The sequence below is a fragment of the Tauraco erythrolophus genome, chromosome 17, assembly GCF_009769465.1.
Source record: "Tauraco erythrolophus isolate bTauEry1 chromosome 17, bTauEry1.pri, whole genome shotgun sequence".
NCBI classification, from domain to species: Eukaryota; Metazoa; Chordata; class Aves; order Musophagiformes; family Musophagidae; genus Tauraco; species Tauraco erythrolophus.
In genome coordinates this window covers 7,366,251-7,389,371 of record NC_141481.1, presented here as the reverse complement: position 1 = coordinate 7,389,371, position 23,121 = coordinate 7,366,251, and the positions used below count along the sequence as shown (strand labels likewise).

General features: G+C 39.6%; 1 protein-coding gene across 1 annotated transcript; it reads left to right on the top strand.

The window, feature by feature from the left end:
- Window positions 1-7,538: 7,538 nt before the first annotated feature.
- Window positions 7,539-22,865, top strand: CCZ1 (CCZ1 vacuolar protein trafficking and biogenesis associated). The gene is made up of 15 exons (XM_086621995.1): window positions 7,539-7,688; window positions 9,443-9,540; window positions 9,667-9,760; window positions 9,858-9,932; window positions 10,941-10,988; window positions 11,622-11,705; window positions 13,992-14,167; window positions 14,806-14,891; window positions 15,574-15,631; window positions 16,556-16,667; window positions 17,281-17,314; window positions 17,668-17,785; window positions 19,997-20,155; window positions 21,263-21,390; window positions 22,525-22,865. Exons 1-15 carry the CDS (start codon window positions 7,584-7,586, stop codon window positions 22,578-22,580), a joined length of 1,431 nt encoding a protein of 476 aa, XP_086478121.1. The 5' UTR covers window positions 7,539-7,583; the 3' UTR covers window positions 22,581-22,865.
- Window positions 22,866-23,121: the final 256 nt, after the last annotated feature.

Sequence of the window (23,121 nt, the reverse complement as noted above, 5' to 3'; positions counted from 1 at the left end):
TATTTGTTCATTGCCGTAGCAACATAATGAAACACTGATTAATGGGTTTTTTTTCATTGCATGGACCATTTTTAATGTTCTAAACTCTACTTTAGCAGACACTTCCCTTAAAAATATCCAATAAAAATTAATCATATACAGTAGCTTGTGTCTGTTTTTCTGACTGGTAAACCAAGATGTGTGAAGTCTTAAACTAAAAGTGTTAATCCCTCCAAGATCTTGATCTTACCAGACCTTCATACAGGGAGCAACTTTTGAAATCAGTGGGAGTTCTGTTTACAATAGGCCTTCAAGTTCTCAAACACTCAGATCTTCGTCAAAGACTAGAAGCTCAGACATAGTTCTGAGGTAAGTTGAGGATAAAATCTCTCACTAACTTCCAAGTGAAAAGCAGTCATATGTTTTTGCTTAAGAAATGGTTTCCGCATGAGAATGTTCCAGTTTCAAACCATTTTTTACATTAGCCAATTAAGAGAACAAGAAAGTAAGAACCACATGCTTTCCCGCAGAAGAATTAAAAGGAAAGCCTACGTGGACTTGAGGTTTCAAATAAATTTGAGGCTTTAAAAAGCAGAGGGGACACAAAGATATTTTCTTGGTGGTATTTTCTAACTTTCTCAATAGGGAGGACTAAAAATTTGGGGGAATAATTTATAGAAATGCAAGTTGAGAAAGCTACAACGTACTCTACCCAGTATTTCTAGGCTATGTCTTCTGTATTGAAAGTGTCCTTCACAAAAGCATCCATCTCTGGGGACGCTGAAGAAACGTCTTTTTAAGAACAAAAATGCAGTCATTAGAAAAGAGAGATGTTCAGATGCTCTGATGGAGTATTTATATATTCACTTGTTTTCTCAACACTAACAAGCACTATATACTGCAGTTCACACACATGCAGCTTACAGGAGTCACTAGAAGACAACAGAAGCCTCTTTAGCAAAGCGAATGGTTTAGAGTCACTGCAATTTCAATGTATTTCTTCCTTTGCTGCAAATGACTACATTCAAAATTAACTGCATCTTCTTCTTTTCAAAAGTCTCTGTAAACATCAGTAATTGTGCAGAAAAACACCAAAACTAGAGCTGAATTATCTGAGATAACCAGCTATTGCTGAAGAAGAAAGAATCTGAACACGCTTGGGAGAAGGGCTATGTATCTTTCAGATCAACAAAGTCCCAAAGACAAGAGTCCATATGGCCAATGCACTGATACAGACTAACAGAATCCTAGAACGGTTTGGGTTGGAAGGGACCTTAAAGATAGGCTAGGCCCCTTCCTTCTCCCAACCTGCATTTTGCAAACCTAACAAAACAGTAATCAAAAAATTCCTGTTGGCCTAAAACATGTTCATCATCAAAGCAAAAACAATTAAATAAATTAAATTGCTCCTTTACTCAGTGTGAAAAAAGTTCATGGAGTGTCATCCTCCAAGACACCCTGGACAGCTGCACCAATACAAATTCTGTAATGATTTGGCCCTGAGTACTCACCTCTATGTCTCCTCTGCAGCCACCTACTCTTCTGGGAGCCAAGTACCAGAGAACCAGCCAGGAAACATCTACTGCCTTTTAAAAAAAACATGTATATATTAATCAAGAATTCTTAACAGTTGATGGCTGAAAACAGAATTTTTGTCCCATTTCAAAATGTTTTCAAGCAGCTTAATTTGGCATACGAGTTGTTGTAAGCTGATACTCAGTACACATGAGGATTTAACATTTTTCCTTTAACTGTGCAAAAATAACACAAACTGATAAAAAATGAACATTAAATTTTAATAATAGTTCTTAACATTATGAAATATGCTCACCTGGCATAAATCACTAGAGCATCAATGACTTAAACAGATCTACTCAGATTTACACAAGCTGATGATCTGACCCATAAGGATCTGACCCATGGAGAGTCTCATGGCATAAGATGGATGTCACAGGATATCCACAAGAAATAAAGTGTGCTCTTGGCAATGAAACCAGTCTGATGACAGAAGGGTCTTGGACTAGTTCACATGTAAGTAACAAACAAATCGCTCTCCGTTTCACTTACAATTACGTGTCCTGACCTTGACTAATCGTATTACATCAGGCAGGCAAACGCATGTAAAATAAAGAATTTTCCAGTTGCTATTGCACTCTGAACTCTGCCTCCTCTCAGTACCTCAGCCTTTGCACCACGGAGCACGACAAAGACACCCAGCGGCAAAGTACAAATTCCGGTATTCTCCACTAAGATGCAACTCATTGCCAAAGCAAGTCACTGGACAGAGGGTGGACAGTAGATTTGTGCAGTGCCCTGGACCACAACAAACTTGTGAGTGAAATTAGAACTTTCTGCATTTCCCAGAAAGAATATATCACAGCTGTCTGAATCTGAAATTCCTGTAAAACATTCGAACTACAAAACGTACTTAGTCCCAATTAAGAAGCAGGGAACAAAAAGATTACGGAAGCGCTTCTTGGCCTGATACGTATCCTTTTAACTAGTTTGTGTGTAAAGGCTTTAGAAAAATCTTCTTCATCATTACTAATTCAAAACATGTCTCAATTGATTGTTTATAGCTTATTATTGTACACAAGTTGTGCACTACAGCACCAAACAGAAAAAATACCGCCTACTTAGTCTACTTCAGATATTGTGAGATCTCTCTAACACCCAAAGTTTTGTAGTTAAAGGAATCTTTCCATGCATTCCCATCAGGAAAAAAGTGCCTTAAAAACACGTAATAGTACAGCAGCTACTCCAGTAGATTATTGGTCTCTGTGAGAGAACATTTTAAGTAAAGCAAAACTTGTTGACTTGTAAGATTTCTGAAATGGAAGAAACTTTCAAAGCTAAAACAACTTATCATTTCCCTGGAATCCTTGAAATGCTAAATCATACTTTTAAATGCTCTTGTTAAATACGTGATGGCAATAACTCAAACTGGATGTACTCACTGACAGAGATACCTGTCTGCTCCATGGCCTAAACCAAAATGCCATCAGTAAGCCTCTTCCTAGAGACATGGTATGCAGAATTCCAATTGTTTCAAGTTGGAAATTGTAACTGACAAAGCTCCTGGGCAGGGCTTTATTGACTGACAAGGAAGGAAAACCTAAAGATATTTACCATATTTTAACATGTGGGTATGGGTGCTCACAGAAGGGAACAAGCAGCCACTGTCTATAACCATGTATTTAACGAACTGGATGGAAATAAGGACTGCATAAATAAACTGCATTCACTACAGAGATTAGACATGAGAGGCAGCATTCAGAAATTAGCTACTACTGACAATCATGCTTACAGATTCCAACAAAAGTTGCAGAATTATCACTTCTACATTGTATACTAAAATTATTCACTAGATACAAAAATTATAAAAATACATTCTTAGAAAATACCAGAACACTTGTGATTCCATTAAAATACAGGTCTCTAGAGTTCAATTTCATGTTCGCATTATTTACCCCATGATACTTTGTGCCATGTTTCCCTGTCTGTGAATAGTTAAAATTAAAATATAAAAGAACAAACAGTGGCTTTATTCAACCTTTAAGCATAAAAACCACCATGCCTTAAATATGCCTAATTATGACATAATTCTTCACATAAATCTCTCTCATTTCTTGCTGTGATAAGAAGGAAAATAATTAATCTTTTACTATAATCTATCTTTAGAGCTGAAATCCTTTTAACTGACTAGTCCCTTCCTCATCCTGTCTTCCCAGCTTTTCTCTCACATGTACTACAGATCCAGGCTAGTAACAACACCTAGGCATTCCTGTTAAACACATTAAACAAATCAAAATATTTAAATATCTCCAGTTTTGCATGAAAGTAGCTTTTTATTGTTATTCAGTGAGTTTTTACCGTTAATCATAACCAAAGCCAGTGTAAAGTTACAACATTCCTTTATGAAATCTCTGATCCTGCAAAGCATCCATTAAACCATCTTTACTCACCATGACACTCAGTTGCTCACGTTCCTTGACATCACTCTATGAAGAAATCTGGGAGAGATGAACGATACTCTTAGCAGCCCTGTATCTAGCTGCAGCATCGTACTTTCACACAGAGCTACAAAGGCCTGTTACAGTATTAACAAAGTGTGCAGATCAGGGATACACAGGCATTGTGCTTTTTGCTGGATCACAGTGCTGTTTTGTAATTTATTTGCTAAACTAATCTCACACTGCTGAGTCTACACATTTGTTAACACATTTAGACCACACACTGTCAATGGGACAGCTATTTGAGCTGTCAGCTGTATTTATTTACAGCTGTCAGCTCCAACACCCGAGTGATTTATACTATACCTTTTTGTTAAGTCTGCTACTATGCAGCTGACAGAAATGCTCAAAATAGTACCTAGAAATGGGCTCAACAAACCAAAAAAGTATGACAACACAATGCTCAGGATACTATTTCTTACTCCTACATATTTTTTTTTAATAAATTAGAAATAACTCATAAAGTTGTTAATTATTTGTCTCGATGCAGGGTTTGTGCTGTCAAATTCCTTATGTACTTATGCAGCAGTTTAATTTTACATAATCATGGGCTAGGAATCACATTTCAAACTCAGGGTGATCTGATGCCACTTTGCAAATGTCAAGGTGTGGTGTTACTGCACATACAATTAAGAAGATGGAATGAAACTGGAACCACAATCGAAGTTTCTTCTTGTTAATGTGTACATCAGAAATGTAATAATTTAAGTTAATTGAATCTGTTATCACTTACTATTTGTAGGTTCTCACAAATACTTCCAATAAAAGCAATGCGAAGTTACAGATGAGGTTGCACTGACTGTAATTATATTTTAGCAATCACTACACATACATTAATTCCCTTTCTCGGGAAAGTCTGGCACAGAAACATCTTCCTTAGCAATCCCCAATTACAGCAAGTGTCCACTGTCCAACCATTTATGCCTCCACAATACATCCCTTGCAACAGCGTTTGTATTACAGCAGTGAACAGGCACTCTAGTCATAGACCAGGATCTCTGTCGTGTTAAATCCTGAACAAACACACATCTAAAGGTTTAACACAAGCCAAAATCCACAGTCACCGCAGTTTTATGATTTCTGTGGTAAGAAATTAATTATCTTGACTACCAATACCACCAATTTTAAGAATTTCCGTGTTTTGCACTAAGTGAGTAGTATAAAAGAATTAACTTCCCCTCTGGCCTGCAGTCCCGATCACCACCACCCGCCCCATAGCACAGCACAGGCCAGAGCGGGAAACTGCTTTTTTTGTTGGATATATTCAATCCCAACTGAAATTGTCTCATCTGTGTCATAGCCTCCAAACAGACAGTCCCTAACTCTAAAGGGCTGATCTGTGCAGACTCCTGAATTTTAAGTAGAGCAGGAAGCAAGAATTACTGTATTTGAATGCCTCATCCTGACACATTTGGCCTGATCCTCACTCAGCCCCTGCTCTGGGAAAGCCTGTGGAGCTCAGCACAGCAGGACCTTCCCCATCCTGCTTCCTTGTGCTGGCAAAAGGCAGGAATCACCTTCCTCTGGGGCCTCTCTGGAAACACCCGCATTAAATTATAAATCAAATTCTCTCTGCAGCTTTAGAAACATTTCCTACAGCTGCTTGAGACCCGGCTGGCACTGACTGGCACTGCTCTGCCTGCCACCATGGCACAGCCTGCGGTGTCGCTCCTGCCTCTCCAGCCCGCACACGAGGAGCTCTCAGCTCTGGAGAGGGCCGGGTTAAATGCCATACCTGCAGGTAGGAAAGATGACACCTGAGGTGGTGATAAGCTCTGCATCCATGGAAGGGAAGTCTGCACACATACTACATTCACATGAATTCACATAGTCAAAACTCCATGTTGAACCAGCCTAAGAGGGCCTCAGACCTCACAGCCAGCCAGCACCTCCATTTTGTGCCTTCTCTCCCTCACAAGGAGTCTCCTCCATTTTGTACTTCACGGGAGGCAGCTCCCTCCATTTTGTGCCTCCTTTCCCTTACAAGAAGCAGCCTCCTTCATTTTGTGTCTCCTCTCCTTCATAAGAAGCAGCCTCCTCCATTCGTGCCTCTCCTCCCTCACAAGAAGCAGTCTCCTCCATTTTGTGCCTCAGAGGAGGCAGCCCCCTCCATTTTGTGCCTCCTCTCCCTCACAAGAAGGAGTGTCCTCCATTTTGTACCTCACAGGAGGTGGCTCCCTCCATGTCGTGCTGTGCCCCCTTCCCTCACAAGCAGTAGCCCCTCCATTTTGTGCCTCCCCTCCCTCGCAGGAGGCAGCTGCCTCCCCCAGACCAGGTACCAGGAGAGTCTGCAGCCACGGCATGGCACGGCAGTAGGGATGTGAGACAGAGCCGTACACCGACTCTGCCAGCCCAGGGCAAAAGAGCGGTCATCTTCTCTTGCTTGCACCACTCGCTTTTTGAGTACAGACATTAAATATTAAATTACTGCAGTCTTACTGCATCTTTATTCCACACAGTGCTCCTACAGCACTGAATTGGGTTCTCAAGTAAGCCATCAACTGCACAGGCTCATGGGGACTATCCAGATTGACACTACTAGCACTGAAAGTAAATATAAACTAAGAGTGATGATAGCAGCATAAATAATAACAAAAATTAAAAATTAAGAACTCAAGAAATACTGTTTTATTTCAGATTTAATTGGGCACAACTTTAAGAAACCTTACTGGTACATTTTTCTAAATGACCTGGTGAAATGAGATGTTCAATTCCATCTTTTATACCTTACCTAGGTGTTTATTTAAGCAATTATGTAACTTTAGTTTATTCAGATTCCTAAACTTCATATTCCGATAGAGAAGCAAAGTGATACATCTCTTACCATGTAGCTTTTTTTTACTTATAATGTAGTTCACATTGAATTTTGATTAAAATTTCAATTTAAAAGTAACTGTAAAGCTGAGTATTTTAGTAGTTAAATGCCACTATCCTAAGTGTCCCAGGCAAAAACAAAAACAAGAAAAAAAAAAAAAACTAAAAAATCAGAATGAATGTAACGTATTCATTTATGGAGAAAGGATTACCTGCACTAAGTGATGCTGGCTGACATTTCCGTCAACATATTCAAACTTGTAGATCTCGCCTTTCAACTCTCGGATTTTACCTCTAAAAATAAAGCGTTTCTACTTTTTTCAGCTGCCAGGCAGCTTCGATGGAATGTTTGCTCTTCAGAAAGGGGTGCTGGGACCACATGGTGATTTGGCACCGCAGCACTTGCCGGTCGCACTCCCCGCCTGCTGAAGGGCTGCCCGGGAGGGGCTGTGTCGGGAACCTCCAGCGGGACTCAGGGACGAGCTCTAGCTGAGGGAAGACCGGGTCCCGGGGGCTCCCCAGCCCCCGCGAACCCCCCGTCACCGGGCGGCGACCGGCGCCTCCCGCCCCGCACCCGCGGTTCCTCTCCGCGCCGGAGGGAGCGCTGCGGCGCGCGGGCCCCCGCCGGCCCGCGGAGCACTTCCTGGCCCGCGCCGTGCCCTTCCGGCGCGGGGGAAGGCGGAAGCGCTGCGGGGCCGGCGCCGGCGGAGGCCCCGGGCTGCTCCCCGATGGTGTGTGGCAGCTGTCGGGCCCAGGCGCGCTCCTTTCGGGCTCGGTATGGCGACAGCGGCGGCGGGGGGCGCCGGCCAGGAGAAGCAGCTCGCTCCGACCCTGCTCAGCTTCTTCATCTACAACCCCAAGCTGGGGCCCAAGGAGGGAGAGGTACCGGGGGGAGCCGCGTCCCGGGGCCGCGGGCGGAGCAGGGCGCCCTCCCGGCCTGGGCTGCCGCAGGGTTGTCCGGGCTGGGCGGTCCCTCCCCGCTGTGGGCCGCAGCGTGTGCCCGGGGGTCAGCGCGCTCCCCCGGAGCGTCCCGAACAAAGGCGGCCCCTGGGCGCGGAGCGGCGCCCCGCTGGGGACGGGGAGCGGAGGCGCCGCGGCCCCGGCCGCCCGGTCGGCACACGGGGCTGGTGTGTCCGCTGGCCTCAGGGCGGCCGGGGGCGAGTGCCACCTGCATCTACATCTGCCTCTGCTTCAGGCCAAAAAGGAACAGTAACCGAGCGTGTTCTCAGCAGTAGCACGTAACCTGTCGTAGATAAGGGCTGCTCTGCTAGTAGCCGTCTTTTACTGATGAAGAAACTTCTAAAAATAATTTTCTCTAGGTAGATACAACATGGTAGAAAGCTTAGTTTTTAACTTAGTTGAATTCAAGTTCTTGCTAGTATTTTCTTGCTATTGAGATCTTTCATATAGTAAATTCAAGAAGTTATAGTTTTTATTTTTAGATAGCAGCATATTTTATGGTTCATGTGATAATCTTTAGTTTTAATAGTTTTTGAACAGGGCAGTGTACTCGTGACTAAGTGCACCCTCAACAAGTCCATGGGTGACTCCAGACTGAGGGAAGCTGTTGATGGAATGGAGGGCCAGGCTGCTATTCACAGGGACCCTCAACAAGCTGGAGAAACAGGCTAGCAGAAACCTCGTGGAGCTCAGCAAAGACAAATGCAGAGTCCTGTGTGTGGAATGAAATAATCTCATGCACCATGACAGGCCAGGGGCTGACTGGTTAGAAAGCAGCTCTGCAAAACAGGACCAGGGAGTCCTGGTGAACAACAGGTCGTATGTGAATCAGCAGTGTGCCCTTGTGGCAATGAAAACTGAGAGTGTGCTGGCCTGTGCGAGCGAGCGTGCATTAGCTGGTCAAGTGCAGTGATTGCTTCCCCTCTGTTCAGCACTGGTGAGACTGCTGGTGGGCACTGTGTTCACCTGGGGCTTCCTGGAGTAGGAGAAACACTGACAAACTGAAGCATGGCCAGTGGAGGGCCCATGAGTCAGTCCAGGGGCTGCATTCCGTGATGCACCAGGAGAGCCTTAGGTAACTGGATTTGTGCAGCCTGAAGAGCGGACGATGTTAACCAGGGGATGGCTGCCTTCACCTCCCTAAAGGGTGGCTGTAGAGGATGGGGAGTCAGGTTCTTCTTGAAGTGAAAGGATGGGAGGTAATGAAAGAAGTTCCAGCAAGGGAAATTCTGATGAGGTAGAAGAAAAAATTCTTCCCTGTCAAGTGGTCAAACAGCAAAATGGGGCCCAGAAAGGTTGTGGAATCTCCATTTTGGAGATATTCAAACCCTGACTGGACAAGGCCTTGAGCAATCTGAGCTAGCTTTGAAGCTAGTCATGCTTTGATCCGGCTTTGAAGCCAGTCTTGCTTTGAACTAGCTGTCAAGTGACTAGGGCCTATGATTTCAATAGCCTTGGAATTTGTAAAGTATTTTGAGATATCTTGGGATGACAGCTTAAGTGTGCTTAAATATGCCTTTTATCCGTTTTACAGAAGCCCACTTTAGGTACAAGATAAAATTCTGCCTAGGAAATTAAGGGATTAAAGTTAAAAAACAAGCAAACCATGACCTTAGTGTTCTTTAACTCTGATTCTGTTAAAATGCATTTGCTTTGATTCCTTTTTCAAATTTTAGGAAGAAAAGAAGATTCTTTTCTATCACCCAAATGAAGTAGAAAAAAACGAAAAAATTCGAAATGTGGGACTGTGTGAAGCTATAGTACAGTTCACAAGGTAGGAAGCCTGATTGCACGTTTCATGGTTTTAGCACAAGTACCCTATTTTCAATTTCCCAGTCATATGTTCTCTGTTTGTGGGTGTGTTTGAGTAGACACAGATATTTGTATGTTTTCTTTCCAGGACCTTTAGTCCAACAAAACCTGCAAAATCCCTACATACACAGAAGAATAGACAATTTTTCCATGAACCTGAAGAAAACTTCTGGATGGTCATGGTACTTATGCATGTGATATCCATTTTTCTCAAACATCATATCGCAATGTTCTCAATGCATTCTGCATTGTCTAATACCAGCCTGTTCCGCTTTCTAGGTTGTACGGAATCCCATAATAGAAAAACACAAAGATGGAAAGCCAGTCTATGAATATCAGGAAGAAGAATTACTGGTAATACTGAACTTTTTCCTGCCTTTTTTCCTCGTTTTCTTTTTTTTTTAATGGGTTATATTGTCTTTTAAGAGTACCTCCAGAAATATCTTAGTTTGAGTCTTCCTGAACTGCTGCCAGATTGATTTTATATCTCTGTCTCCATAAATGGAAAAGGACAAGTACTTTTCAATAAATTTTAAAAAAGCTAGAGAACTATCCACGTAGCAGTTCAAGATCACCCAATAAACATTGGTGAAATGTACAGCTGTGGGACTTTTAGCTTGGAATAGGTGAATATTTCTTAGGATCTGTATGTTTAATAAAGTTCTTGCAGGATTTTACATCTGTGTATTTTTATTAGGCTTAAGTATACATGTTACTACTTTAAGACTGCTAGTAATCTTCACTAATAATCTAGAAAAACAAACAGGCCATAACTATTACGGGATTTCTTATCCAAACTGCAGTATCATTAGGTCAGTTTAATTGTGTACAGAAGGGTATTAGACCAGGAGGGATAATATTTAAAAAACTGATTGCTTATGCTGCCTCCGTTCATTTCAGTGTGCACTAGTTCTGTTCCTCGTTGTGTTTTAAGAAAAGGATTGGTGTCATAGGCACTCTGGTTTGCCAGACAAACAATAAAATAGTCTTTTTTTCATCTGGGTTAAGATCCTAGCCCAATGAAAATCTGCTGTGATGTCCCATGTCCTTTAGCCCTTGACTTGGATGAAGAGAAAATAAGTTAATTTTCACTGACCACAAGCCTTAGGGAAGGGCACTATTTGTTACTGGTATTTTGTGCATGAGTTAATAAGGTGCTTTTGGTATTAAATGTAAGAGGAGAAGTGACTCCCTTTATTGAAATAGTATTTTATAAGTACAAAGAAATTTCTAGATGCTGAGTGAGAAGGCTATTAAAGTTTTCAGAGATTGATTTCTCTAATTTGTGTGTTTGCTGGCTCAGCCAAAATATTTGAAATTCTGCCTCTGCCTACACTAATGCCCTGCTCTTTTTTTCTGCAGGACAAAGTTTATAGTTCGGTCCTACAGCAGTGTTACAGCATGTACAAGGTAGAGTTAATACTAGAAGCTCCTCTTCTGGGCAGAGGAAGAGATCCTCATGGTACCGTTTGCATGTGCAAGCTTGGAATTGCTTTGACATTCTTGTCTTGTGGTGTCCTCTGCTTTCTTCCTGAAGCTGTAATGATGTTGGTGGAGTGGAAAAATAAAGCTTTTGCAGTTACCTGTGCTGGTTCATTAGCTTGTTGTAAAAACAAGAGCCTTCTAATGTCTGTCAAATCCTGATTTCCTCTTTCATGGGCAGTTACACTACTAAGGATTTGATTTTGATGGTGTTAGATATTATCTGTTGGAGAAACAATACTGGATAAAGGCCATCAATCTGTTTTTTACAAAGCAAGAGCATGAGATACTTAAGTCACAGATAAATAATTTCTCTACCATTAAAGAATTTAGTTTCCTTTTTTATCTAATTCTACCTCTGCTGCTATATATACCTGGACTCTGCAAATCTGAAAGAGGTTTTTTCAATAAAGAAGGGATACATTTGGATCTATGCGGAGTCCAAATTCAGAGAAACAGGAGCTGTATTGTAATCAAGCTATATTAATGGACAAGTTATAAGAAATTATTGTAAATGATTACCCAACTGACTGATTTCATTTTTTTTATTTTAACTATTAGCTTTTCAATGGCACATTCCTGAAAGCCATGGAAGATGGAGGTGTAAAAGTTCTAAAGGAGAGACTAGAGAAATTCTTCCATCGGGTAAGACCTTATTTTTCAGGCACCTACAGTGTGATTCTGCGTTGGAAATAAAATGCAGAATTCTTCCCTAAGTGGCTGCTGTGTGACTATAAAAGATGAAAAGTGGAAAAGGTGTAGTGGCAACACAAAAAGTCTGGTTACTCCTTCCTTCAAATACTTCCTGCTTCCTGCTAAAATGGTCGGCTCTTTAAATGGAGTTGAACCACAAGCAAGGTTATGGCTTGATGGAACAGCTTAGCTGTTGGATATTTTTTCTGAAGGAATCGTGGTCATTCTTTGGAAATTCTGCTTTAACGTTTGAATTGCTTAGTGTAGTAACAGTCTCTGTGGACCTATCTGAGTAACTGTTGCAGAGTCATCCGGGTTGGAAGTAACCTGGAGGGGTCATCCAGCTCAGCCTCCTACTCAAAGCAGGGTAACGCTCAATTCAAATGAGACTGCATAGGCCTTTGGCTGAAAAGTCTTTGACTCTTGAAAATATCCAGGAATGGAGATTCCACAACCTGCATGCACAGACTTAAAAGTCCCATAGTGCTGTGAAGTAATAGATAGTTGTAATTTTTAACTTGTTCCCCTTGCCCTGCTCCCTATGTGGAGTTAGTAGTTGTTCCTGATAAGGTTTCAGGAAAAATTGCCTTGATTATAACTGGTCTTCAGAATTTAATTTCAATCTTTAAAATCAAGTGTTTTAGTGAAAGGATGGAAAGAAAAACCTATTTCTGAGCAAGAAATCAATCAAATATTGCTCAGGTATTTTTCACCTGAAGTAACGGACTAAGTAGTCATGTCTGGTAGAATTTTGAGTTCCTACATGAAAAGTTTCATCAAACTAGATTAAAGATGGCAACCAAGTGTCTGTCTGCCTCTGTTTTCTCACTTGCACGGAAGGAAACAGAGGACTGCTGTCAGCAGTTAATTCTCTTGTGGCAGAGATGTGACTTCTGATATGTGTGATAAGGATGGAGTGTAGACACTGTATACTGGTGTTTAAAATTTTGTTCTCTTAAGTTGTTAAAATAACAATGTTGTGACAGTGTAAACAAAAGTACAGTTCAGTTTGATTTTAGGACAGCTTTCATTTGTGGGTTTTTTGGTTTTTTTTGCCTGTTCTTCGTAAGACTATCATAGACTCTAGAATGAATGCTGTTGGTACAAGGAGTACTTGTTTGCTTAGCTGGTGTATACTTCTGTCTAGACTAAATTATAAAATAGAGCATGGCAAAAAGTGAAGTAATAGATTTTTATGTTTAAAACACTGTTTTTCTTTGAAGTTCCTACTGAAGATAAAACGGTGATCACTACAGATTTGTATAACAGAAAGAAATCCAAGGAAAAGTTGTTTCTCTTTTTTCCTGTGGACTCAGGAATGCTTTAAAAGTTTCGTTATCAAGTTGTTCTATTATAACCCTATTGAACAAATTGGCTACATGTTGCTGGCAGGCTTGGACTGTGCTGAAACTTTGAAAGGAAATGAGACTTAGATTATAAACTGTGACAGAGATCTGTCATACTATTTGAAAGTATTTTGCTTCTTGTTTTTTTGGTAATGTGAAATGACTGTAGAGGGAGCCATTGGATAACTCATCTTTCACAGAGCATTTGATAGTGCATTTGAAATCTCTTGGTAAATGTTACAGTCTATCGAGAAAGAGAGTTAAATAAATTATCTTTGCACAATAAAAGCTAATGGATTTATCTGCTAATATTTCTATGGAGTTAATTCTGAAATTAAATATTAGTAAGACAGGCTGTGCTTTCTTATCCTCTCAAAAGATCTTGAGCTAGCCTTAAAAGCTGTAGTCACTATGATTAGGTAATAGCAAGCTGACACCTGGAATCATAGTCACACACAGAATCATAGAGTGGTTTGGGTTGGAAGGGACCTTTGAAGTTCATCTAGTCCAACCTGCCTGCAAGAAGCAGGGACATCTTCAGCTACTTCAGGTTGCTTGGAGCCCCGTCCAACCTGACCTTGAATGTTTCCAGGGATGGGGCATCTAAAACCTCTCTGGGCAACCTGTTCCAGTGTTTCACCACCTGCATCATAAAAAATTTCTTCCTTGTATCTAGTCTGAATCTACCCTCTTTTGGTTTAAAACCATTACCCCTTGTCCTATTGCTACAGGCCCTACTAAAAGACCGTCCTCACATATAAGCAGAACTGGGAGGGTTTTTTTTTTTTCATTGTTAGTGTAGATTACTGGGGATTAGACTCAAATTTGTCATTTAAATCTACACATTGGAGGTCTTCTGAATTCTCAAAACCATCTGTCATTATTCTCCTAGTACTTGCAGACACTGCATTTACAGTCTTGTGATCTGCTGGATGTGTTTTGTGGAATCAGCTTCTTTCCACTGGATAAAATGACTTACTTGAAAATTCAGTCATTTATTAATAGGATGGAAGAAAGCCTGAACATCGTCAAGTATACTGCATTTCTCTACAATGACCAGCTTATCTGGTAGGTACTTCAAGAATTCTTTTGTGTGTTTTCCATTTCTCCTCCTATAAACAAGTGCCGTAATAGCAAAGCTTCTGAAAGAAGTGAAAGAGTTGCACAAAATGAGAAAACTGGATGGTAGGATGAGTGATATGTAAGAAAGGCATTGGTCTTTGGCTTTAAAATATCTAACCTGTACCAAATGCTTACTCCCAAGTTGGCCTGAGAAGCAGCTAGAGAAGTGTCCCTGTCATTTCTATGGCAGAGCCTCTGTGCATATACACAAGTTCCTCTGTAGGACCTTTGGCAGAGAAGGTCAATTAAAGGATTGTTCTTTACATGGTTCTGAAACAAAAAGTTGCGATGCTTGTGAAGAGTTCTGCTTAAAATGGACTTAATAGCAAACTTGATCTTTGTTTGTTTAAATATTGTTTCTGTTTCTCTTCTGGTTTACAGATAATTCATATGTGGTTTGTATTTAGCAAATAAACTAACATTTTATTAAAAATGAATATTCTGAGATTGAATCTACTGAGATACTGAAATGTTGCTACCATAGTTTGGTATGTGCTTTGCCTGAATTTTGGTTAGAGGAAAACGTGTGATCTGAACTGCAGCACAAACATCACTTGTGTGTCTTTTTCTCCCTGATGTTTTAGGAGTGGACTGGAACAAGATGATATGAGAATTTTGTACAAATATCTCACGACATCTCTGTTTCCAAGGCACATGGACCTGAGGTATGGTAGTTGGGATTCTGGTTTGGTTTTGGTGGGGTTTTTTTTGGGGGGAGGGGCGGGGAGGGAGGGGGATGGTTATTATTGGGTTTGGGTTTTGTATTTGGTTGGGTTTTTTCTTCTTTGCTTTCTGTTTATCTGGTACCATTAAGGGCTAAAATACCAAAGCAAGTATCTCTCTTGCCCCCATCATAAAATTTAGTTTAGGAATCTATTTAAATCTATTTAGATCTATTGCTTTCGAGGCACTTTACTAAACTCAGCAGTATTTGCACCTAACGCTTACAGTATGAATTGTGCTGATAATTCGAATATGGGATGGTGATAGAAAGTTTAATGAATGTTGATACCTGATGACTGCTCAGTACTGCGAATGAATCGCTTCAGCTTAATGGCTAAATGCAGCATGGAGTGCCGTAAGACCACATGGAGTTAGTTATCCCTCCTCCCATCCAAAAGCTCCATAAGCTCAGTTTTAATAAGCGCAAAATCAGAATGCCTTGTTCTATCAGCAGGTCTTAATGCTCTACCTTTACCTCCTTTGTGTTACACAAGGAGTATGTATCTTCATGAGTGGTAATTTCTGCAACTGGTTTGCTTTGATTTGATTTCAAGAGAGGCCACAAAATGTAACAGAAAATACCTCTAAGCAGTTTTTTTCATACGTGTGTTCTTTTTTACTTCAGTTAGCAGGAAGAGATTCTCCAATACGTGCTGAAATGCCAGGAAATCTACAACACTATGGAAGGTAGCTCCTTTACTGTCACCATCTACTCAAGGGCAAAATGTCTGGGAGGAGTACATGTATTTTGAGTACATATTCCACACACAGTTCATTCTAGAGGGTTGCACCGTAGCTGGTGCAATGTAAAACGACATCTGGAAAAAAAAGAGAAAAGGTTTTATTAACATTACTGCGTATTTATTTTTCTTTCCCACTGTTCTTAATGCACTGCATGAAAAATGTTGGAAGTGCTCTGGTAATTTCTTTTCAATCAGACACTTCAGACAAAGGTGTGGATTTAATCTAGAGATTCATCTATTTATCTTTCCTCTGTACTCGGCATGTCAGAGTGGGAATTCTGTATTTAAGCAGCAGGGCAATATTATTTTGAATAATGGTGGGTTTGGACATCTTTCTTTAATCACAATAATTCCTCTTGCCTGATTTATTGTATTCTTTTGGGATCAGGGCACTGGCACACACTCCTTGTTCCCCCTTTCCCTGCCTGCCCCCTCCAAGTTTAGGTGCTTCTAATACACCACTGTTCGACATAAAAACTAATCTGAACGTACTGTTGGAAAGCAAAGGAAGAGTGCTTTCCCAGTGGCAACAAAAAAAGAGGTCTTAAAGATAGTCACAACTTGAACATGGAAAGATTTTTGTTGTCGTTTCTTTGATCTGTGCAGTTTATTTTATTGGTATTATTCTGGCTTTCCAATCCTGTTTCTGTAACTCTTCGGAGCATATATGCAAATAATACTTGGAAAATGTAGGAGTGCTGAGATAGGCATAGAGCTGTTTATATGTTATATGTCGGATAGCTGAAAACTCACTGTATTCAGATATATTCATACATGGAAGTGATTGCTAGTTTCAAAAACATCTGTTAAATAGGAAAAACTGTAATAAAAGAATCCATCACATCTGACCTATTGAATTATTTTCTAGGTTTCTTACTGGACCTTTAAATCTTAATGATCCGGAAGCAAAATGCCGTTTCCCCAAAATATTTGTTAACACTGATGACACTTACGAAGAGCTTCATTTAATTGTTTATAAGGTATTACATTTTTCTCTGGAATTATTCCACAGACTTAGGAATCTATGCACAATGAAGACAACAATGATGTGAAGTACTTAGGAACTGTACAGAAAGATGCATTGATATGCCCAGGTTAAAGCCAAGAGACAGAAAACTCTTTGGTGTTTCTAGCAACAATCTTTAAAGCCTGAATCCTCTTTTCCCCACTCCTGTACCATCCCCAAAACAAATGTTTTATTAAAACAAAATACCAGCCTTCAGTTACTTTCAGTGGTTTCATATCTGACTTTATGTAGCATTAATCAATAAAACAAAAAACCATTTTAAAATGAAATGCAAGTTTCTTGGGAGACGTATATCCTTGCATAAAATGCATTTTTAGCAAATTTTACCTTTCCCCTACAACTTAAAAAACTGTTAACTGGCCTGAATTTTAAAATCCTAACTGTCCTGTGTTAACGCAGGATTGCAAAGAGATTATCCTACTGAAGTGTTACCTTCAAACTAGATTTTTTTTTTTTAATTTAACTGGTTCACCTGTGTGTGACCTCACTGAAGTATTGTCATTTATTTGAGGTAGTTGAGGTAACCTGTTGTAAATGGATTTTTTGCTTTAACTTTTTTGTTCCAGGCCATGAGTGCAGCTGTCTGCTTTATGATTGATGGTAAGTACCTGTTAGCATCACTTATTTGGCAAGACATAGTAAAAAATGCTATTACATGCAACTCGGTTTACTCTTGAAAATATGTTAATTTGTTACCCGAGTCTGTTTTTCGTCAGTGCTTTTATCAGTCTTGGTTTTTGTTCCAGTGGTATGAGGAACTCAATTTACACAGTAAAATCACTAAATATTGCTTCAGTTAGCCATGCACTTCTGAAATCATCCGTAAGGTTATTATTAAGAGAGAAATTTGTGCCAGGACTCTCACTGATGTTTACAGAAAACAACTACAGAAACTGTACCTCCAGCTGTGGGAAGAGAATCTCATCTCTCCCTTTTCTTTACCCACCACATAGCTTCCATTCCGCCTACGCTGGAGTTTTGCCGTAAACTGGACAGCATTGTTGGGCCTCAACTCACCATGTTAGCATCAGACATATGTGAACAATACAACATCAACAAGAGAATATCAGGGTTTGTACCACAGTCCTCATTAGTTGGTTGAAAAGTAGGTTTAATGAACTGCTTGAATAATGGTAACAGGAGCCCAAATGTTAAAAGTGTTAACTGTGTGCTTGAAAAGATGTTTATCTGCCTTCCTGCAGCTTAAGCATTTATAAAGTTCTTGTTGTTCATTTAGATGTCCTCGAAGTAGCAACATGCATCTTACTAATTTAGGAACGAATGTTTATTGTGTGTCTGCTGAAACCTTCTTCTTCTATGCACAATTGTTGCAGAAAAAAAACATGCAAATAGTAAGATAAATTTCACTATTATCAATGGAAATTCTGCATCCTCGTTCCCCAGCTGTCAGCAGATTATTCAGATACAAGACGTGGAACTTCTAGGTTTTGCTTCTTTTATGTGTGAACTGAAACTAGCTGACTCACGGAGATGATGAGTTCTACAGATTACTGTGCTTGCAGAAATACACACAAGGTGGCAAAAATGCCAACGGAAGCGGTAGTCTTCTGTCACTGTCCCCCATGTTGAAGTAGAGAATTAGCAGTTCCTGCAAAATCTTAACTTAAAATTTATACTTTCTGACTTTTCTTGAGGAAAACAGAATCTCACAATGTTTGCAAACAGCCCTGGGGCTAGTAGAACGTTTGAGTTTTAAAAAAAGGAAATATTCAAAAATATCCCGTCTTTGTGCCCATGTCCTCCTTTGTGCTGATTTCCTTTGACTGCTGCTTTCCGAGGCTGCCGTTGAACTGCATTTTTCACATCAAGTGGACAGTGACACCACTTAGCTCTGCCTGAGTATTGCCTTAGACACAAGTGCCTATAGTTTGGATGGAGTGTAGGTAACTCTTAACTCTGTGTCAAATCCAAAAGGAAAATGAAGGTCTAAATACTAGAACAACTTTTGTTTAACAGCTTGAAATGAGGATTTTAGTAAGTGGATTGTTTGGTTACAGAGCAAGCTTTACAGTTGAGTACTTTTTTCCAGAATTACTGCTTCTTGAAGTGTTGCCGTGTACAGTAGGTGAGGAAAAAATTGTCTTATTTTTTCTATTTTGCAGGACTAAGATAACTAATTGAGAGGCAAAAAAAAAAAGTCTAAATGAAAAAGGATGTTAATGCTTTGGAAAATATCTTTCACTTAGAACTACAGCTGATGTTCCATAAAATTGTATTTATTTTTAGATAGATTTCTTAGTTAGGGAAGCAAGAACAGCATTGCATATGACAACAAAAGAGGAATTAAACCAAAGATACTTGCGTGAGTGAAATTACTCAGTGGCAGCATACCAAAGCAGCAAAATCGCAGGGTATAAAACAGGATGTGCTTGAAATTGTGCCAGTCTACTAAATCATTAAACTCGGGGGTTTTTTAATGTCATCTGGGACTGGCCTTGGCAGCTTTAACTCTTTTAAAGTTTAATGCCATGGTGTCCTGAAAACATGATACAGTTTCTTGACACTAATGCACCTGTGTGGCAGAGAGCAGGGGTATCTAGTTGTTTGCTAAGGTGAGCGGTGTCACCACAGTATCTCCCTGATTCTCAATAATACATAGCCTGAGGTACCAATCGCTATAGCTGGTTTTGCCAGTCTGAATTTGTTGTGACTTCTACCAAAACTACAGCTCAAAGTGACAGGTTTTGTATTAACTTAATAAAAGAGGAAATGGAGGAAGACTGCCAAGGCAGGAGTTCGAAAACAGTCTCTTGATTTGGCCCATACAAATGATGGGGGGAAGAGTTCTTTCTTTTGACTGTAACAAACAACAAAGATGTGAGTGGAAGATTACTTACTAATCAAATTAAAAACCTAGCATCCATTCAAACCAGAGTGGACTGCATAGAGGAGCAGGGAAACAAAATGGGGACAGACTGAAAAACCAGCTCATTACAAAAATGCAACTGCTACTGGGAAGTGGGACAAGGCCTTTAGACTCCCCTGTATCTATGTACTAGCAGTCTAAACAGCAGAAGGGGAAAAACTGGTTGGTTTTGCAGGCTTGCTTTTTTTTCTTTTTCTTTTTTTCTTTTTTAAAAAAAGCGTTACAATGAAGTTTGATGCCACAAGTCTTAATGTACTTGGTCTCTTCAATGGGAAGACAACTTCAGGATGTCTGAGTAAGCTTTGCACTGGCTGGTTACCAGTTCTCTGTGAAGCCGTGCTTACATAGAACATGTTAATATTCACAAGTCACATTTTTTTTAAAAATCTTCCTAGGGCTGAGAAGGAGCCTCAGTTTAAGTTTATCTATTTCAATCACATGAACCTGGCAGAGAAAAGTACCATTCACATGAGGAAAACACCCAGTGTATCGCTTGCATCTGTTCACCCTGACCTCATGAAGATTCTCGGTGACATCAACAGTGACTTCTCCAGGTAATGCTTAACTATTAAATAGTCTGTAACTCCTTCTGTAAAGTAGATTTTTTTTTTCAAATGAGTGCAGTTTCCTGTCTTTTTGTTCATGGATGGCTATTCATAGCTCTGTAAGACAAATGGTGTAATATGGGTCCCGTTTTGTGTTGGTTTGTAAGTAGTCTGTCTTAAACAAAACTTCTATTGTCCTTTTAAAAAATGATTTTAAGATGGGCCAGGGCCTCTATCCAAGGAAATATCTCATCTATTTGAAGCTTCAGAGTAGCCATAATGAACTTGGAAGGGATGTGAAGCCTAGTGCTTTTACACTTAAGTCTGTCTGATTTCTGGATAAGTAGTATAAAGGGCAGGGAAACCTGCCTCTGCCTACATTATACCCTCCTCTGAAACAGCTGGCTGCTTTTAGGAATTAAGACAACAGATGAAATGCAAACCTTGCAGTTACTATAGTACTGCTGATAGAGACAATAACTGGCTTCTCATCAATGGGTATCATGTTCAAGGTGGGAAAGACCCTCTATTGCTATAAAAATTAATAAAGAACATGCGAATGCTGAATGATTGTGATATCTGTAACTAATTAGTGACTAAAAATTTTTCCTACTGTGCTTAAGGGCAAGGTTTTAACTTTTCTATAAATGAAAAAAATGTTTTATCTTATTGTGGAAGTACTGGGTTAGTGACAGCTTCATGTAATATATCTAGTTGCTGAGCATGGTTTAGCTCTAGGTTTAACAATTAGGTATGTGAAAGCTGAGTATCACCATACCAACTCCAGCTTTTGTTATTTAGTCACTGTGTCACAAATCTAACTGTGAAGTGTGTCCTTAACAGTATGGAGGATAGGTGTGTACTTCAGAGCACGGGAGTGTCGGGCTGATGGACAAACTAATTATTTACTCATCTGGGGATGTTAGTGTTCTAAGCAGCCATTTATGAAGCCTTCATCCTGGATTGCTGAATTATGTCTAAGTTAGTATTGGTAGTCTCTCTTTGATACTGCACAACCACAACCATTTATGACATTAAGCTGTCCTAATGATTACAAATAAAGTTGTTGAAGATGAACTTGCTGCCACCTTCTTTACTTTCTAAAACTTCTTTCAGAGTTGATGAAGATGAGGAAATTATTGTGAAGGCTATGAGTGATTACTGGGTAGTTGGGAAAAAGTCTGACCAACGAGAACTGTATGTTATTTTGAATCAAAAAAATGCAAATCTGATTGAAGTTAATGGTAAGGACTGTTTTTTATTATCTTTAAATATAGTTACTACTAAAATGTCCGTCCCTGGAGAAGTAATAAAATCTATCTCACAAGAAATCTAGAGAGGGATTGATCTATGATAGACCAGGTAAGTTTGCATAAGGCTTTAGTCTGCCTCCTACCAGCTGTGAAAGAAGAGCATAAATATTCAGCAGATGTTCTTAATTATTAATCAGCCATTGTTCCTCCTTCAAATAATAGACAGCTCAGTTTAGGAGTAATTAATGAAGTGTATTACAGGTGAGAGACAAACATATTTACATCTGAGTTAGGTTTTACTTGTCAGTGATCCATGGGTAGGTTACTTATACATAATGTCTGTGCTGTCAGTGATCCTCATTCCATTGTTGTCTTGTTTCTAATGCTATTTTGAGAATGACTTTCTATGACCAAGAGTGCAAATTAACATTAAAACACAATAAGCTTTTAAATAGACTAAGAAAAATGGCAGTTTGAGTCTTACTTGCAGCAATTTTAGGACTCTGTTTTAATAGGAGGCAATGCGCTCACTTGGATGATGGGAAAGAATTAATACTTTTTCAAGACCAAAGCCTAACAACCTAAATTTTAAAAGAGGATTGAGTTGCACGACTTGCGCAATGATTTGTAATTGTCTTTCTAGATCAAACCTGCCGCACAGAAACAGTAATGACTGTTTCTGTGCCTCATAATCTTGGCAAGTACTGCTACCCCCAAAGCCTCAAAGGTCTTGCTGACTTGATTTATTGTAACAGACTACACTAATTCCCCCTTCCCTTGAAAAGGGGTGACAATATACATGATATTGTGTTAAGTCTTCTGCTGTTGCAGTGTAGAAGTTTGACAAGATGAATGGCCAAGCAGCAACCTCAACCCATCGTTTACACTTTAGCCACTCAGAATACAGCTCCTCTTTCAGACAGTGTGAAATGTCGAACTTGACTCAACTTTCTCTTACTGAAGACAGAATAAAATTAAGAGTATTTCTACACTAGAAACTCCTAGGGTTTTTTTCTGTTTTAATTTAATTATAGTCTCCGTGCTGATCCCTAGGGTTTTTCTTGCGCAGGTTCCTGTGCAAGATAACTTATCATACTAATATATCTTATTTTTATTTTCTTACAGAAGAAGTGAAGAAACTTTGTGCAACACAGTTTAATAATATTTTCTTCTTGGATTGATCTGCAAAGGGCTGATTTATTGAAGATGTCAATGTCAGATACTTGTTCAACATGAAAAGTTATTAGTCATATTATTGACTGGAATAATGACAATAGTAAAGCAATACTTGCTTTGTAAGAATCAAAATTTCTACTAAAATCTGTACACTGATCATAAAATTTTTAGATTTTAAAAATGTTTATGTGCAAACTAATTAAAAACCAGTCTGAATTCATCTGTACCATTCCATTCTGATATCGTTATGTGAATATTTTACTGGAAAATAAAACTAATAATTGTTACACTTTTACGGGCATCTTTTTGTCTTCCTGTGTTCATTTGCAGCATCATGTGACTTTCTGCTTATTTTCTACAATGTGAAACCCTTGAACAAATGACTGTCTAGGTTGACCTGTTCTTTGCAGCTTCTGGTTCAGCCTGATTGACATTCTTTGTCAAATTCTTACATACTTGTTTTTATGCAGCATTTCAGTCAAACTGTGTTTTAAGCAGAAACCATTTCATTGAAAGACAGTCATGACAAGGTATCAATTCTTGTAT